At 35.9% G+C, this 17,906-nt stretch overlaps 1 protein-coding gene across 5 annotated transcripts in view; it reads right to left on the bottom strand.

Annotated features, from left to right (window-relative positions):
- The window catches only part of NEDD4 (neural precursor cell expressed, developmentally down-regulated 4, E3 ubiquitin protein ligase), a 100,169-nt gene that overhangs the window by 58,826 nt on the left and 23,437 nt on the right, over positions 1 to 17,906 (bottom strand). For 4 of the 5 annotated variants that reach the window (XM_008584176.1, XM_008584178.1, XM_008584177.1 and 1 more), the window contains exon 1: positions 10,859 to 12,403. The exons of the other annotated variant lie outside the window; for it this stretch is intronic. In XM_008584176.1, the coding sequence (XP_008582398.1) occupies positions 10,859 to 12,403 (1,545 nt within the window). Of the gene's footprint in view, positions 1 to 10,858; positions 12,404 to 17,906 lie in introns of those variants that run through there. 5 annotated transcript variants of the gene reach the window in all.

Raw genomic sequence — 17,906 nt, 5'->3', positions numbered from 1 at the left:
GTAAGGTTCTCCTACTGCATAATGTAAGTCCTTTTGGCTAGTGGTAGAGTAAAAAGGTGCTTTAGAGTACATAATAGATCTGAGTTTGGGTTCAAACAAGAGATTTACTAGATTTCTGATCTAGAGTAAGTAATTTTAACTTTTCTGAGCTTGTTCCCTTATTTCTAATGTGGAGATAATCACCATCTCAGAGAACTTTTTCAAATATGGCATATGTTAGCTGCTTTAAACTTTTACAAATACAGGGCTAAGACTTTAAAAAAGAATATACCAAGATTTTTCTCCTAGTTAAATATCACAGTTGAGATTTCAAGTCCTAGTGACAGTGAGCATCCAAAATCAAACTCCATTAGGAGGCCACTATGGTCTCCTCTTCCTCCTTGTTCAATTCCCAAACGCTTTTAATAGGTTGACTCTCTTCCTCTGAGTGACCGGCATGCATATTTACACTTAAATGTATTGCCAAGTATGCAAAAGGTTGAGAAATATCTTTTTTTTTTTTACTGACCGGTAACGGGATCGCAACCCTCAGTGCCACGCCCGTACTGGGGACTGGCAATGGGATCGCAACCCTCGGTGTTGCGCCCGCACCGCGCTCAGCCAGTGAGTGGGAACCGGTCTCCACATGGGATCTGAACCCTCGGCGGGAGTGCCGCCGCACTCCCAAGTGGTGCACTCTCCAGTGCGCCACTGGGCCGGCCCGAGAGAAATATCTTAAAAAGACCACATGTCTATCTTAAAATGATTAATTTAGTCTTTCTACGAGTATATATACTTCTAGAATATACACAAGGTATGTCTGAAACAGGTACGGAAATCGGGCATCTCATTTCCTGTAAATTAATTAAATCATCAGGGCCTTAAGAATTTGGTAAGTAAATATCACTTTTAAGATATGGTTTATCCTGAATTAACTCAGATGCAGAACCTATAGAAAGAAATCACCTTCATTCCTAGTTTATCATGAACAACGGCTATCAAATATAACTGGGCAATCATGGCAAGTTTCTGCTCTAGGGAATCAAACTGACCTCAGAGAAAAGACCTCCAGATACTGACAGTGGAGGTCTCCCAACAGTGAAGCCCACAAGCTGAAAAGCCCCACATAACTATAGAACCTAGAGACAACTTCACAGTGACTCACTCTCAAATATGAGCAATAGACAACTGGAAGAAAATGTCCAAAAACATAGGGAAATAAACAACAATAACAATAGCAAAGGGACCAACCGGAAACAGAGACAATGTAGGACCCAGAACAAAACTTAAAAACAAAACGAAACTTGAACTGAAATATTCTCAGAGAAATAAGAAATGGATGAGGGTGCTTGAAAAAATTCATGGAAAATAGGATTAAAACATAATACAAATCTTTTCATTAACTTTTTGAAGTACCTTTGTATTTATAAAACAAACAGGATGTTAGGAATAGGAAATTATCAGAAAATAAGAAAGAACTTTAGAAATTCAATATAACCAAAATTTTAAAATTAAGGAGAAGGAGAAACTTGGTGAAAATCTTCCAGAAGTACAATTAGGAGGTGAAGAAACAGAAAACAGGAGAGAAAAGAAAATTATAAGAACAGTCCAAGAATCCAAACTTTGTCTAGTAAGAATTCTAGCAAGAGAGAACACAGGGAAAAGAAGAAAATCTTCAAATAAATAACATCTGACTTTAAAAACAGATACATGTGTTACCTTATTGAAATTAATTACAAATTATACAAGCAATCACAGATCATGGAGTTTAGGTGTTCATCTGCCTAAGCAGGTACATGGATATTATTGTTTATTATTCTCTGTCTCCTCATCTTGCTTATAAACTCTTCATATCCAGGAATAATATTTGCCACTTATGGCAGGCACATATTCTATTTCTGATAAATGCTTGTTAAACTCATTTTCTTTGAAGATGACTTGAATTTCCATTAAGCTCTGTGACTCTGTAAGAGGGTTCAGTCTTTCAGCCTTGGCACACAATCAAAAGTCATTCTTATCTAAAACAGTTACTTGAGACTCCAGGAACTACTCTAAGAATCCCAGCTCTTTGTTTAAATACCCTTAAAAGTCTTTCCCCATTCAATCTTAAGAAAACTTGATCTGAGCCTCTATCCAGACACAAAGTTCTACGGGGCCAGTTAGTGGAATATGTAGGCTATGAATCAGACTCCACTGCGGAAACTAATCCTTGAGTCACGATCATAATATTCCATTGGCATCCACCCCGGGGCAAGGTATTCATTTAAGAGTGCCACTCTTCCACGCAAAGGATGAAACATTAAATAGTTCCTACTCATCATTACAGTCATCACTTAAATATCCTAGTTTGGTTATCTGTTTGTGCATGGCCGTCTGGTCACCCTTACCTATGAGAATTCTGCAGTCCATCTCTCTACCATTCCAAAAGGTCCCTGGCTTTATTCATTAATAAATATTTATCGAGCTATCTCTTTTGAGCTGGGCACTGTTCTAGGTATTGGGGACCTAGCAGTGAACAAGATAATAAAAAGTCCCTGATTTAGGGGATTATATTCCAGTAAATTAGAACCCAGAAAAGATCACCCATTTGTTTAATCCCTTCTCTAGAATCCTTCTCTGATCAATTCCAGAGTATTTACATTTGCCTGCCTATCTATTTCTATATCCTCATCTTCACTGTTTTTCTTGAAATGCTTCTTTTTTCTCATTCTTTACCTGAAATGTTTGATACCTTATGAGGCTCCCTGAAATTAGGCTAAGCCATAAGCATCCCCCAAGACTAGAAAAACTCAGCCAACAAGATTTCTTAAAATGCTCCAATGGAACAACAGTTCCCAAGATTTTCAAATACTGATTTATAATTGAGAAGTAATATATCATTTTAAGTAGCATTATCAAATTATATATAAATAATCTTTAAATTTTCTCCTTATAAGCTTTCAAAAGGACAGCTCATAACTAAGCACTGATTATATATATGGTGTTTCAATTCATTACATAAGGCAATGTAATACTGAAACATTTTTAGTAGTATCCTAATTGGCATTGCTAGAGGAAAGTACCTTAAAAAGGCTGAAAATGTTCACAAAGAAGACACAAGATGTTGCCTGAATAGTCCAGAAAAACATAACATTTCAATTGTGTATTTTTCAAATCTCATGCTGAGAGGGAAAAAATTAATGTAGGCAACAGTTTTAAAATAACACAAACCAGAATTATAGCTATAATGAATTCAAGAGATTTCTTTAAGCAGAACTGCATGCCTTGTAGACCAATATTTTCAAGTTCTTAAATGAAACTAAAATGTAATCCTGGAAATTTTAAAAGTCAGAATTCTACAAGAGTCATACTAAAGTTCTTTTATAAGGCAAGTAGGCAAACTTGCTCTTAAATTTTTCTTAGTTCAAACAATTTCTTCTTTATTACATGGTTTCAATGAAATACTACTCTAAATGCATAAGTGAATTTAAAACTCTTGGTAAATTATTTTGGCCCTGGCCACAGGTATATCTATGGCTCTCCTTTATGTAAAGGTTGGAGAGCTCTCTATTAACCAATAGCAAGAGAAGTTTCTTATTTTTCACAATAAAAATTTCAATTTTGCTGTATATACACCTGGTATCTGAAGTATATGGATATGTTTTTAATCAATTATTCATTACAATGGCATTTCAGGGAATCATTGGACACTTCAACTATGAACTGTATTACTATTCTTATAAAAGAATGCTCTTAAGCTTTGCTTCTCAAAATGTGTCTGGGAATTAGCATTGGTAAGATCTCGTAGACAGTTGGAAATACAGAAACCTCAGGCCCCACCCCAGGCCTACTGAACCAGAATCTGCATTTTAACAAGATCTCCATATTATTTACATGCACAAGAAAATTTGAAAATCACTGGTCCAACTGACATGGTAATAAGCTAGTCTCCAATTGCCATCCTTAATAAAGCATTAGAAGGCAGCCTACAAACAAAAATTTGAGAGAGAAAGAAAAGGAAAAAAAGGAAGTAATCCTGGATAATATTATTTTAGCATATCATAGAATGTTACACTCAGCTTTTCTAAGGGGGACAAAAGATAAAAATCTCTAAAGAATGTTTCTGTACTTTATGAACAACTGAACTTAAAGACATTGTCCACTGTACTATCCATATCCTTGATGTAAATTTCTTTTTGCTTGGAAATATACTTTTCTATTAGAGCAAACCAAATTGTTTCTCAGTGTTATGGTTTTGTAATACCTCTAAGGCAACAGAAGGCCTGATCCTTTCTTTCCCCCACAGATATTCCAAGGCCTAACTAGAAATGTCATGGATTCACTTGTTCGAGGTGTTCTTTGTTGTAACTAGCCCATGAATTGAGCTACAAGGTACACAGACGTGCTAGCTTCCAAGTGCTTTCAAGTGCTCAGTTCTGCTGCTCTGGTTATATCTCACAGTTTGGTTAAGTCTCAGCAAAGGTAAAACTACTTTTCAACAGCTACTCCCATGTTGAGAGCCTACCCCAAAACATCTCACAGAACTGGGACAAATCTGCTCACCCTGTTTTAAAATTTTTCCGGCTTCTCTGAGTGTCTGTCTTCATCTGACCATGGTCTTCCGTTACACAGGAAAACAGAGAACAGTGAACCAGACGCTTGAGCAATACTTCAGATATTTCCTGGATATGCTGACAAGACAGTTGGTTCCCTTTCACAATACTCATTTGCTCCTTCTGGTAACCACCTTCCTGGCCTCAACACAATGCCTGGACACACCTGGAGACTCTGCCATGCCAAGACCCTTCTGCCTGTACAGCCTCCTAGTCCTGGCTTCTTCTGGTCTATGTTGCTCCCGTCACTCATAATGTAAAGGGAGAGGGGATCCAGAAGGGGTAAGGCCTTATGACAGGTAGCACATGATGGGCTCCATATCCTGGAAGAAGCCAGTGACAGAGACAGAGTTGCCTGTTCTCCAAGTAGTTTCTAGGAATAGGCCTTAAAACTCTGACTTGTTTTCACATGGAAGCTCTATTTTGTTTTGTCTTACTTTTGGTGGTAGGGAGGAGACTGAGAAAGTTAGCATAATGCTTCCCAAAATGAGTTATGAATTGTCTGGCTAGGCTAAGGCCTGGAATCCTCACAGCCCCAATTGTGTAGGTCTTAATCCTGTTTGTGACACCAATTGTAAAGCTAGGTGACCATGCCAGTTGTCGGGCTCTTTTACCTGCCAGTAATCCTGCACCAACTGGGCCAATTGCTGAGCTAGGGCTGGGTCTGGAGCCCACAGACCCCTCACGCCCATTCACAGACTGGGTCACAAACCCTTCACATGCCAGGCTGGGTCCCCAGACTCCTCACACGCCAGGCTGGGTCACAGACCCCTTACACACAGGTTTATGAGCTAGGTAACCAGCCAAAAGGTCCTTGGAGCCATAGGTTGGAAAGCATGGCTGTGCAAGAATAGCAACAAAACTAAAAAAGATACATTGGAGTGCATGCGCACTAACTACACACACACACATACACACAGACACACAGACACACACACACACACCTATTTGCTTACAAAGGATGCTGAACCACACCCAACTGGACCCAAGGTGGGGGGGCCCTGACCAAACTATTCTATTTTCCCCAACATGAATATTCACAGGCAGTCTCATGTTTTCACTTCTAATTGTGTTTCCTTTATCTGATATTGCCAAATGTCCTTATCAGTTTTCACTGCCCATGGTCACATGGTGAAAGAAAAGAGAACTACAGCCTTTCCCCCCCCCGACCCCTCTCTCCTGGAAAAGAGACTATAGTCTCCTTGCAGGGAGGGAGTTTGTCAAGTACATATTATGTCCATCTAATACTGTGTCTTCTACATAGCAATCATTAAACATATCTTGCCTATGCTATCTCATGCTTATTTTATGATACTTAGCAATCTATGCCAGCTGTTCCTGCTTCCTTACCTGTTTCATTCTTTCCTCAACCTAGCTTTTAACCCTGCTATTCTCCTGAGCCTACTCTTGCTAAAGTCATCAAGGACCTCCTAACTGCCACATCCAATGGATACCTAAACTTTTAGTGGCATTATATGCTGTCCTCCTTCCTTCCCTTGACTCCATGCCATCGTATTCTCCTGACTTCTTTCTAGTGGCTCTTTCTTTATCTAGCTCACACCAAAGTTGGTGGTCCCCAGAATCCAGATTTATCCTACCTTCCCAGCTCACTTTATGCATTCCCCAGATGAATTTATCCTTAGCGGAGACTTTAACTATACTCATCACTCCCAATCTACATTTATAGCTCTCACTTCTCTCTTGAGCCCTGGTCCTGTAACTCCAGCTGCTTTCCTGGAGCAGAACTACCAGGGCAGCCTCTCAGCACACAAATAACAGTGGATGGGGCCGAGCCCATGGCACACTCGGGAGAGTGCTGCGCTGGGAGCGCTGCAGCGCTCCCGCCACGGGTTCAGATCCTATATAGGGATGACCGGTGCGCTCACAGCGCTCACTGGCTAAGCGCGGTGCGGCCGGTCTCAAAAAGGACCAAAAAAAAAAAAACCCGAAAAACAGTGGATGACTTCTTCATCCTCCCAGTCTGGCCCCTTCTCCTGAATTCCCTATCTTAGTTCATGACATCAACGTTCACCAGTCATCCAAGTTAAGGAAACCTTGATTCACTTATAATCCATGGTGTCATGAAAATTTATCTTCTAAAAGAACTCTGAAAAAAGACTTCCATTGCCTAACTACTGTCTATTAGCAGAAGACACACTACTTCCTCTTTAGTGTGAGATACTAGGTCTAACGGGACTCTAACCCACTCTGGAATATCATCTCCTCCCACATCTCTAGCCTACACTTGAGTCATACTGAACTACTGACAGTGTGCGATTCTTTCACATCTCTAACCTTGCATGTGCTGCTGCTTCTGCCTAAGCCATTGATTCTCAACAGGGGACAATTTTTCTACCTAGGGGACATTTGGCAATGTCCAAAGACATTTTTTGGTTGCCACACTGGGGAAGAGGGGTGTTACAGTCATCTAGTGGGTGGAGGCCAGATATGCTGCTAAACATCCTACAGTGCACAGGACAGACCCCCACAACAAAGAAGTATCCAGCCCAAAATGTTAATAGTGCTGAAAGTGAGAAGCCCTGCCCTAGAACATCTTTCTTGACTTTTCTGCCTGATCAACTCCAACTCACCTATCAAGACTCAGCTCGAATGTCACCTTCTCTGTGAAGCCTTCCTTCACCACCCAGGTCCTCTCCTCTAGAGAAATACGGTTGTATCTTTCTCACTTTCTTATACACACCTCTATTTTAGCACAACACGCATTAGACTGAAATTTTTGTTTACCAGTGTGTCCCTACTACTAGAATGGGCACTCTCCCTAATAGAGTCTGTATTTTATTCATCTTTCATTCTCAGTACTTGGGACAGTATGTGGCATTCAAATGTGATGAATGAATTAAACAAGACACATGTACAGATAATACAAAGTATTTCCAAGCAAACAATTCAGCTCCCTGAACCTCTCTGAAGTTGATATTCCTCTATTCTAAGAAAACGAGGGTACTTCTAGAAGTTCATGGGAAGATTTATATTACCTTTTAATTCTATTTTTCCACAAGTTTTCTGAAGTACCCTTGTATACATTTTTCATTAAATTTCTAAAACTGGTCATTAATATTGTTGCATCAGTTTTAGAGTCAACATTTATAAATTATATTGGTTTTTATAGGACAGATTGAGTGCCCTTTAAAATATATTTAACCAAATGTCTCTAAATATTCTGCTAAATTTAATAAAATTAGGACTGGGAAAATAATGGAACACTAAAATAGGAATATATTTAAAACATTTATTTTAGGAAGAACAACTAAATAAGGAAATTATTGAAATGTATAATCTTGAAATTAGTGTTAAAGGCTTTGAAATCATTGAGACAAATTTTTAAAAGTTCTCCTATACTAGGCTTAAGCAATTTACCTATCCAGGATTAAGTAACAGGTAATAAACAAAAATCTCTATAACAAAAAGAAACAATGTAAAAAATGTATCTAATAAAAACATGCATGTAAATGAAGAATGGAAGACAAATACAAGCTTAGGCAAAATGCTAAGGTATATTAAATAAGAGGGTAATGAAATCTCTGAGCATCTTAACATAACATTAGGAGATTTGAAAACAATAGAGAGGAAAAAAAATAATTAACTACAGATTTTAGAAATGTGAATAGTAATAATTTTTGTAAGTACATAAGAACCTTAGCTCCTTAAGCTATTTCTTGACGGAGCTAACAAAATAGTACACACAAAATTAAAACATTAAATATCAATTTTCAAATCATAACTCCTTATATAGCCTTTACAAAAGTAATGCTGTATTTCAAAAGGCATGTACAATAAACATATGCCAGTTATTGTTATGTTCTTTGCTATACCTGAAATAAACATTATCATGCAGACTACAAAGTCCCACCTTTATTCTAAGTTGTAAACACAGAACAGAGCTTGTGTCCCAGATACAGGTAAAAGTTCTCATTAGATTTACAGAGCTTGTGTCCCAGATACAGGTAAAAGTTCTCATTAGATTTTAAAAATTAGTCATTAACTAGCTGTTGATTATAAAGACCTAGAAACTCAATATTATTTTGCTAGAGACTGGTGGCTAAACACATAAGAAAAGAACGTGTAGACCTCTCAGTGCTTTAGAAACCAGGGTCTCTGACCAAAGTAGTGATTTAATTTCACGGCTGCTTGGTACAGATAGCTGACATTACTAAATGCTACTCTAATATCAACTTGTTAAATGTGAATCCAGACTCAGCATATCAGAATACTAACCCAGACTAACTGGAGTCATGGGAAATATTTTGGGAGCTGTTTATTTATAAATGAGTTACAATATACCACTATAATTAGATTAATATATAATTATTGATAAACACAGGATTATTTCTAAAACCCCATTATTGTTGCCACTGCTATGTTTAGAAAAAGCAACATTCGTATCTTCTTCATAAAACAAGCCCTTTACTACTTATCAATTAGATCAATTTAGACCTAGTACAAATTGAACTGTCATTATATTGTTTATAATACTTTTATAAAAAGAAGTTGTTTAATAAACATTAAAAAGAGGAACAATTTAAAGCTCTCCAGCAAACTGCACACTTCGGAACTATTTTATAATTCAATAATCTACGAAAAAATAAAACGTGCACAAATCTAGGCATTTAGTTGTCACAAAAACATATTTATTTGCTTACCTAAGTTTAAACAAAATCGATAAAAATGTATTTTAGCAATGCAAAGGGTCTTTAATTTGCATTTCATTAAAAAATAAATTTAAAATACCCTTTTTCAAAAGCATCAACAACAAAGTATAATACCACAAAATCAACTCTTTAAAGGATATCTCTACAAGTATTTCTAGGTTAATTATTCCTTTCAGATTAATTATTTCATTAAGTGTGAAATAAATGTATGAGTAGCATTAATTCAATTAGCAAACTATTAATGTTTCCTCACAGTATCACTTTATTCCTTTCTTTTAGTGGGGAAAACAGTTGAATAAATTATAATCTCTTAACAGCTCATTTTAGAAAAATTTTCTAAATGGAATTAATAATTCTAAAACATAGATTGAAATTTGAAATCTGATCTTTTTTCATCCTCAGGAAAGTAGCTGCTTATATTAACATTTGAGCATTGGTAAAAGTGATTATATTTACCAGCTTTCAAAAGAGAAAAAATGAACTGGCAATTACTTAACATTTTATTTACCTAAAACTATTTGTCCAGGAGGTTATGTTTTTTTAAACCTTTAATACAGATATTGGGTGTCATATAAACATAGATAAATAGGTAAAGTTTTTTTCCCCCCAAATTATTTATGTACTGTCATCTAGAATTGGTTTAGTCAGAAAATTTTTAAGATTTCCTGGAATCTGGCAAGACCTTCCAAATACAGAAATTTAAAAAATCTATTCCAGTTCATAACACTTTAAATACTTCAGAAGGGCCAAATTATACAAAGAATTGTTTTGGCTAAGATTCTTTGGAGTCAAGTTACTAATATAATAGAGCAAAATTGTCAAAACAAATTAATAAGGTAAATAGAAAATTATGGGAAATGCCTAGCAATTTGAAACAAATTCCCCCCGACCCCTCTCTATAAAAATATAAAACTTAGAATTCAATATTGTTGAAAGAGTGAGTTACATTTTAGAAGGCAGTATTAACCTTCTAAAATGGCTAAAGAAAAATAGGGTGGAAACAAAATTCCTGTGGTTAAGGGTATATACAAATGTAAATGCCATTTATTTCTCCTCTGCTTTAAACATGCAGCATAATAGTTTTTATCAATGATCATATAAATACATGTGTTTTAGAGAAATATTTCTTCTATATTCATTAATAAGACCTTCACATTTTAACATTTTATATGTTTTTTAAAAATATTTTAAATAAGTGTTTTTTATTTTACTTTATTTCACAATGATTGAGGAGGAGAGAAAACTAAATAATCACTTTTGAAAGAAGGAATAAAATATGGAATTATACATTAAAATACTATGCCATTTGAGGGAAAAACATAGCAAGATAAAATATGAAATAGACTGCTACTTAAGTTTGTTTTCATGCTAAAGAAACATTTCATGGCTTAAGTTACTTAGAAAAGTTTTTTAAAAAAATACGATTTTTGAACATTGGTAAAATGACAAATGTAGTGCAAAATTATTGGGAGTTCTTCAGATTTACAAATACAAAGTTCATGACTACAAAATACTCGTAGCTAAGAGCAGTTTTATATACTTTACAGGTCAAGTTATAAATTTTAACCAAATATTTCATTAAGCTATTCTAATTTATCAAGACCAAAGAAAACTTACCTTACAAGAATTAGATAGTTCATCTGTGAAATCTCTTTTGCTGTCTCTTGATAAATTATCAACTTTACTTTCATTTCCAGATGCAAACTTTATGAGTAATTGAGATGGTCCCCCCTTAGAACAATTGTGCTTAAGGCTGGATAAGCAGGAAATATTTGGATAAGTTCCTCCCAATGAAATACTTCTTTGTAAAATAGCATGGTTTTTGTTTATCTGTGAATTTGGTCTTCCCAACTCTCCACTGATACTTATTTGATAATCTACATTTTGGGAGGATGGTAAACATGCAGATGTCCTATGCATGAGCTTAATAGACTCTGAATCAGAATTAAGCTTAATTTCTGACATCTCTGGTTTACAATCACCATTTGTTGTTTCACAGTCCAATGTAGTTGCTTTCTGCTGGGTGAAATGCACTGAAACACAAGAATATCCTTCAGATGACTTTTCACAGACAGTCTGTTTTGGACTATTATTTGAAATAACAATTTTCTTTTGCAATGAGCCCTTCACGTGAAGCGGCCGGATGTCTCTTACTTCTCCAGGAGTACAAATTGTTTTAGACAAGCGAACTCCATTGACAGCTGTTGAAAGAAATCCCTTAGCACTAGAACCATCTTCGTTATGTGCAATTTCACTAGGAGAAATAGTAAACTGGTGTGAAGTTTGATAGGATCCTTTGCTCGGGAAAGTACTTGCACTTGGAGAAGTTGGTGGAGTATCTGAAGGACTCGTAGGAAAAATGACTAAGGATGAGCAACGTTTTAGTGGAATTTTTGTGTTCCTGCTCACAGGCAATTTCATAATCTCTATTCCATGCTCCAAGTCATCCTGGACAAAGGGAACCGTACTTGTACTTCTTGAAAAAATTTCACATGGAGTAGTATTCCTGTTTGGCACACTTCTATTGGAGGCGCTGTCAGAAGATAAATTTCCACCAAAAAAAGTACCATCACTTGGTGGAAAGGTAAAACCACTACTGTCACTGATGACACTGTTAGTGTATGAACCTCCACTTGTGATACTTGCACATGACCCACAATCACTACCGTTGCTGCTGTAAGATCCATTATCATTGGTAGAAAAGTTACTAAGGCTACCACTACAAATGGCAGAACTGCTTAAAAGGTTACCATCATTCACAGCATTCAGCTCATTATCAACCACAGCACTGCTGTAAATGCCGTCCTTCAAGACACAAGTAAATGAAGCATCATCATCATTAGCTAAGACACTGCTAGACTGAAGACATCCACTGTACCTTGTTGGCTGTAGTGAAATCTGTAGACAGCTGCTCTTTTTATTAACATTTTCAGATGAAGGAACAGATGATCTTTCCTGAGACTTAACGTTTTCTTTTATTAACGGAGCTAGTGCAGTCTGTCTGGGAGTCAGCTTCATTTGAACAACATTAGACATTGAAATCCGTGTTGGTCTTTTGAAGCACATATGAACATGGCTACCCAAATCATCTCCGGAGGTTTCTGACAAAGGATAAGTATTGCTTCTTCTGGCTGCAAAGTGCAATCGTAAGCTTTGTGCCATTTGTTCTCATTTCCAAACATGTTAAGGTCTGAAAGTCATAACAAAGATCTCTGTCCGCAGAAAGGCTAGAAGCAGCTGCACTGCATCAGAAAAAAAAATCATTTGTGGTGCCTAAAAGAGCTATTAAGTAGTAGTCTTTATCCTAGGTAAAACAGTAGATACCAGATACTATAGAAAGAAAAAGACGACCCATTCCTGAGACTGACGTTTCTAAAATGTCTTGAATTGCTTGTAGTCAAAATGCCTTCTGTTACAAAGCACTTGATTTCCAGCGACCTTTAAGCTGAGCTCAGCTGCAGCACACTGACTCAAACACAGCCAACCTTGTTTCAATTATACCTTCTCCAATTTGCATGAATGAGTAACACAAGAACAACAATCTTCTAGCATTTCAAGTTGAAACAGTATTTTTTCACTCCAGCTCTACTAAATGAACATTTAACTATGTGAATCACAGTGCCTATATTTTCTCCAGCAAAATTTGACCACTAATATTTTTACCCATAGGTATAGAATTACAGGAAGTTGGTAGGAATGAAACCCCATGTAATTGAGTATCAAATCAAAGGTTGAATTTCCAAATAGTAGCCATACTAGGAAACTAGTCAAGTTAGTTAATGTAGAAAGGAATATAAACTCTTAAATTTTTAAAATGAGTAAATTCAAACAGTTGTATAAATTTGGAAATATCAAAACTTTGGAAGAATTAAAACTTTAGCATTAAATCAAATAGATAAATATTTTAGCTTCCAAAATACTAGTTACAAAAGTGAAAGCTTAAGAACTACAAAACGAGCCTAGCAATACTATTGCAAAAATCAAGCATAAGTCTGAGAAAAAAAAAGTTTAAGAGAAGCTGTCACCAAGCATTTTCTCCTGTAATTTTAAGGCCTTTTCCATCCAAGTAGAACAGTCTTTAAATGATGCCATTTATATTTTGACTATCAAAACTCTGCCAAGAAATAGCCTAAGCAAACATTCCTTTAAAAATATATATGCAGATTAGACAGGAAAACTATACCCCAATACAGTTTGAACACACAAGATATTTTATTCCACTATCTCCACAATTCATTCACTTAAGAGAGTGTTGTGGTAAGTAAAGAAGTCTAAAAAGGATTTAACACATCAAATAAACATATCTCAATGCCAATTCTGTTCTGAAAAACTCTAAGAGCTCTTTGCTGGCCCCTGCTGGTGCTTTGAAACAATCCATTTAGCTGTTTGATATCTATAAAGAAATATAAGCCACGCTGCATATTTCTTTACATAAACAAAGTACATACTTGTTTACATTTTTGAGTGCTAGCTCTGCTCTAGAGGTGGAATTACTCACTAGTGATGATAAAGCTCCCACAGTAGAGAACAGTAGACTGTTTGTCCTTTTAGAGGTTGTGATTTTGTATACATATATTTTTCTGCTTTGTATTTATTTAACCTTTACTTTATTTTCAGTTTACTAGGCAATAAAAGTTTAATATTTTAATTTCTCTCCCAAATGTCACAGACCAAGGTTGGTATTCTATTTGAAAGAAACAAATTTATTTTTAAATAATACTCTAGGGTATATTTAAACCCCTTACCTGAATTTTATAGCTGGAACTCCAGTAATAAATATATACTGGCTCATTCATAGGAAAGTAAAAAGTAAAATAGTTCAGCTGTTTACACCACATGGTACTACACCCAAGCTGTATTTTTCTAAGTAAGGTTTTTTTTCTAAGTAAAAGCAAATATGTAAAACACATACTCATACTTTGTTTAAAAGAGAAAACTGCTTAAGATAGATCTGTTTTCAATCACAATGTTCTAAACAGTATTTTTAATCAATTAAAACACAACGATGTAGAAATATGGGAATTTAGTAAATTTTATTTGACTAGAATGAAATAGTACTGTGTTTTGGAATGCATACAATAGTTGCAAACGTAGTAATACGATTATTATGTTATTTTGGTTTTGTATATCTCCTTTATGATTTCACAGACTTCAGCAAATATTCCCTTATCCTTTTTCGTTAAAGAAGGACAAGTCCTAATCATTTTACTTTGCCTTCAAATGACTTCAATTATTCTTCTTGGATTAAGTTAGGGGTCTAATAACTCAAGGGATAGATCATTTCTAATAGGCTAATCAATGAGATCTAACTGCGTATGCCTGTGGCCTAAAACTTCCAGTTAATAAAAAAGCTCCTCTGATTATTAATATAAAATAATGAATCCCAGGTATTTGGCCAGATAAATGTTTTCTCCTTGGGAAACTTCACTACAAGCATCAGTTTCATATCCCCTAACTAGATTTTAACCTTCCAGAGTAGAGAACCATAGCTAAAGATTTCTTCTGACCTTCCTGGGCTTGTGCCATGCACAAAGCAAGCACCAAATAACACCAGATGGCAGGCTGAATGGATGGATGGATGGATGTCACTGCAGCCTCTCTGACTGTCTAATGCTTTCTTTCAGGATTTTTTTTTTAAGTTGATCCAGCTGCTACTTCTAAAGAAATATCAAAAAGCACTGCAGCTGGACAAGAAGGAATGATGATTGAAAAATTTTCAGAGGTTTCAGCCAAGGAAAAGTAAGGTAAGAGAATCATATGTACTTCCTAGCACACCAGTCTGAGTTTAAATTCCAGAGAGGCTGAACAGTTTGCATTGCTGGCTCAGGTCTGGGATTGCATAGAACCTGTACCACTATTACAGCAGTTCTATGGGGAATTGGGGAATCTGAGGTAAAATGTAGCCCTTCAGCCCAGTAGATGCTGAAGGATAAGCATCAACCCTAACTTCAAGGGGAAAAGAACTGGAAAGTGGTGGCAGCCCTCAACTGGGAGGAATCCATGTAAGGCCTATAGAATTTCATATTCTGGAATCAAAGAAATAATGTCTTAGGATTGAAGCTCAGAACCCCCCCCCATTCTGAGCTGTTTGGTTACTGGTTATCTCAACAGAAAATAATGTGATTACCTACATGGTATTGATCCTAATCCTAATCATTGACTAGAACTCTGAAGGCCAAAGTCTGCTGTGATGTTTAATTGTATGTGTCCACTTAACCAGGCTATGATGCCCAGTTGTTTGGTCAAACACTATTTTAGATGTTTCTATGAAGTTATTTTTTAGGCATGATTAACATGAAAATCAGTAGACTTTGAGTAAAGCAGATTACCCTCCACTATGTGGGTAATCCTCATTTACAAATGTCACAGAGTGATATTTACAGTGGCATAGGTCCTTTGTTGCTATACAATAAGTCTGTTACTCCACCAATGGTTATAGTTTCTATAACATTTCAGGTGGTCTCTATACTTCAATTACCCATGCACAACAAAGCATCTAATGTTATATCTTAGTTAACATAGAAAAATATGGTATCAAAGAGCTATAAATGCATGAGTCCAAGAATGTTAAATAATACTTTTTTATTTGTATCATGGTGAAGAATTTTCTAAGTACTTACATAGCCATTGTCTAAACTTATCGTCACAATACACTTGTGAGATAGGCAGGGCAAATATTGTTACCCAGCCTATTTTTTAAACACAAGAAAATATTTTCCGAAAGACTGAATGATTTGTCTAGGGTTATAAGCTAATATTCCATATCTGAAGCAGAACTGTTATAGAACTTCTGACTCCTTGGTGTGGGGATCTATGCTATTTTGATTCATGCATTATTCTTGCCTTTAGTTAAAACTTAAAAAAAAATTTTTTTTTTCCTTTTTGTCTTTTTTTCATGACCGGCAACGGATCGCAACCCTCAGTGTCGCACCCGTACCGGCCCGGGACCGGCAATGGGATCGCAACCCTCGGTGTTGCTCCCTGCACCTCGCTCAGCCAGTGAGCGGGAACCGGTCTGCATGTGGGATCCGAACCCTCGGCGGGAGCGCCGCCGCACTTCCCAAGCGGCGCACTGTAGCAGTGTGCCACCAGGCCGGCCCCAAAAGTTTTAAATTTTTTATTTGTCATATTTATCAATCTAGAAATACCCAATTGTTAATATCAAATGCAATGCTTTTTTTCTCCCAGTTCATCATGGACACACTGTATAGTGCTGTATGCATAAATACTAAAGGAATGTTAATGCACCAACAATCAGTGTTTGACAAACATTAATTTTGGCAATAAAGAAAGAGTCACACCATACTAAAGTTACTGACAAAAAGGTCTAGAAAACTAAACACGGTGGAAAGCAGTTACAAGCTGCCCCTCCTTGTGGACAACATGCAAATAACTCAAATAAAATAGTTTGAATGGTTCACCAACAATACAGCCAAGAATCAGGCAGAAATTGACATCAGTATCAGTAACAACAGGAAAAATAACACAGTAATACCATGAAACAGCAATTCAAATCCAAAACATGTATCTTGTAGATACACTTGGACATGTACATAAGAAGACACAGCAGGAATGTTTATCAACTGGTAATACCAAAAAACTGGAAACAATGCTAATATCTATTAAGGAGAATAAATTCACAAATTATGGTATTATGACATTTGCAGATGACCCAAAACTATGCATCCATGAAAATGTGTCATCATCCTCACAAATACAACATTAAGCAAACAAGCATGTCAGAGGAATGCATTCAGAGACACTGTTTTTATAAATTCAAAAATATGCAAAAGGTAACAACATGTTTTTTACAGTTACACATATATACATGATAAAAAACATTTTAAAAGCAAAGAAATAATAAACACAAAACTGAGGACAGTGGCTACTACTTGTGGGGAAGAAAAGGAAATGCTACTGGGGAGAAATACAAGGAGGGTTTCAAAGATTTTGGGAATGTTCTAGTTCTTAAGCTTACTAAAAGTGAATATTTATTAATTATTTAAAATAAAGATTAATATTACAAATAAAGATTAATATTACATATACTCTTTTGTATGTATATTTCATTATTTAAAAACAAAATATCAATACTAAATTTCATTAGGTGCCCTCTAGAAGGAAAACAGATCTATAGAGACAGAGGGGAAGAAAAGGAAAACATTTCCTCTTCTATTTAAAAAGCAAAAACACAAATAGAAAACAAAAAGCTCTGCAACTGACTTATCTGATAACCAAATCATCAACATCTGTCACTCAGCCTTAAAAAATCAGATTGCAATCAGCAACAAAGAGTCTCCTTTGGCAGCAAAACTGTACCTTTGCCTTTTATGATAGTAATTAAAGATTTTGTTGGCAATATCTTCAGTTACTAGTATAATTATCACCTCTTGTGGGGAAAAAACAGTTCTGTAGTCTAACACTAAAAACAGATTCTTTAAAAAAAAAAAAATCCAGTTTCTGAGTTAGCTAAAAAATGAAACAAACTAATTTTTTTGGTGCTTGTGTTTAGTAATCAATAAACTTCGAATACGTAACACTGTTCTTATATGTTTAAATCTTACATATAAGATGTAAATGTAAGATGCTAAGAAGAGGGTTTGAGATTGGATCCTAAAGAGACAAAATTAGGAAAACTATAGGATTTCAAGATAGTCTTTAGGAA

Source organism: Galeopterus variegatus, unplaced genomic scaffold, assembly GCF_000696425.1.
Source record: "Galeopterus variegatus unplaced genomic scaffold, G_variegatus-3.0.2 Scaffold3167, whole genome shotgun sequence".
NCBI lineage: Eukaryota > Metazoa > Chordata > Mammalia > Dermoptera > Cynocephalidae > Galeopterus > Galeopterus variegatus.
This window is presented reverse-complemented; position numbering and strand designations above follow the sequence as displayed.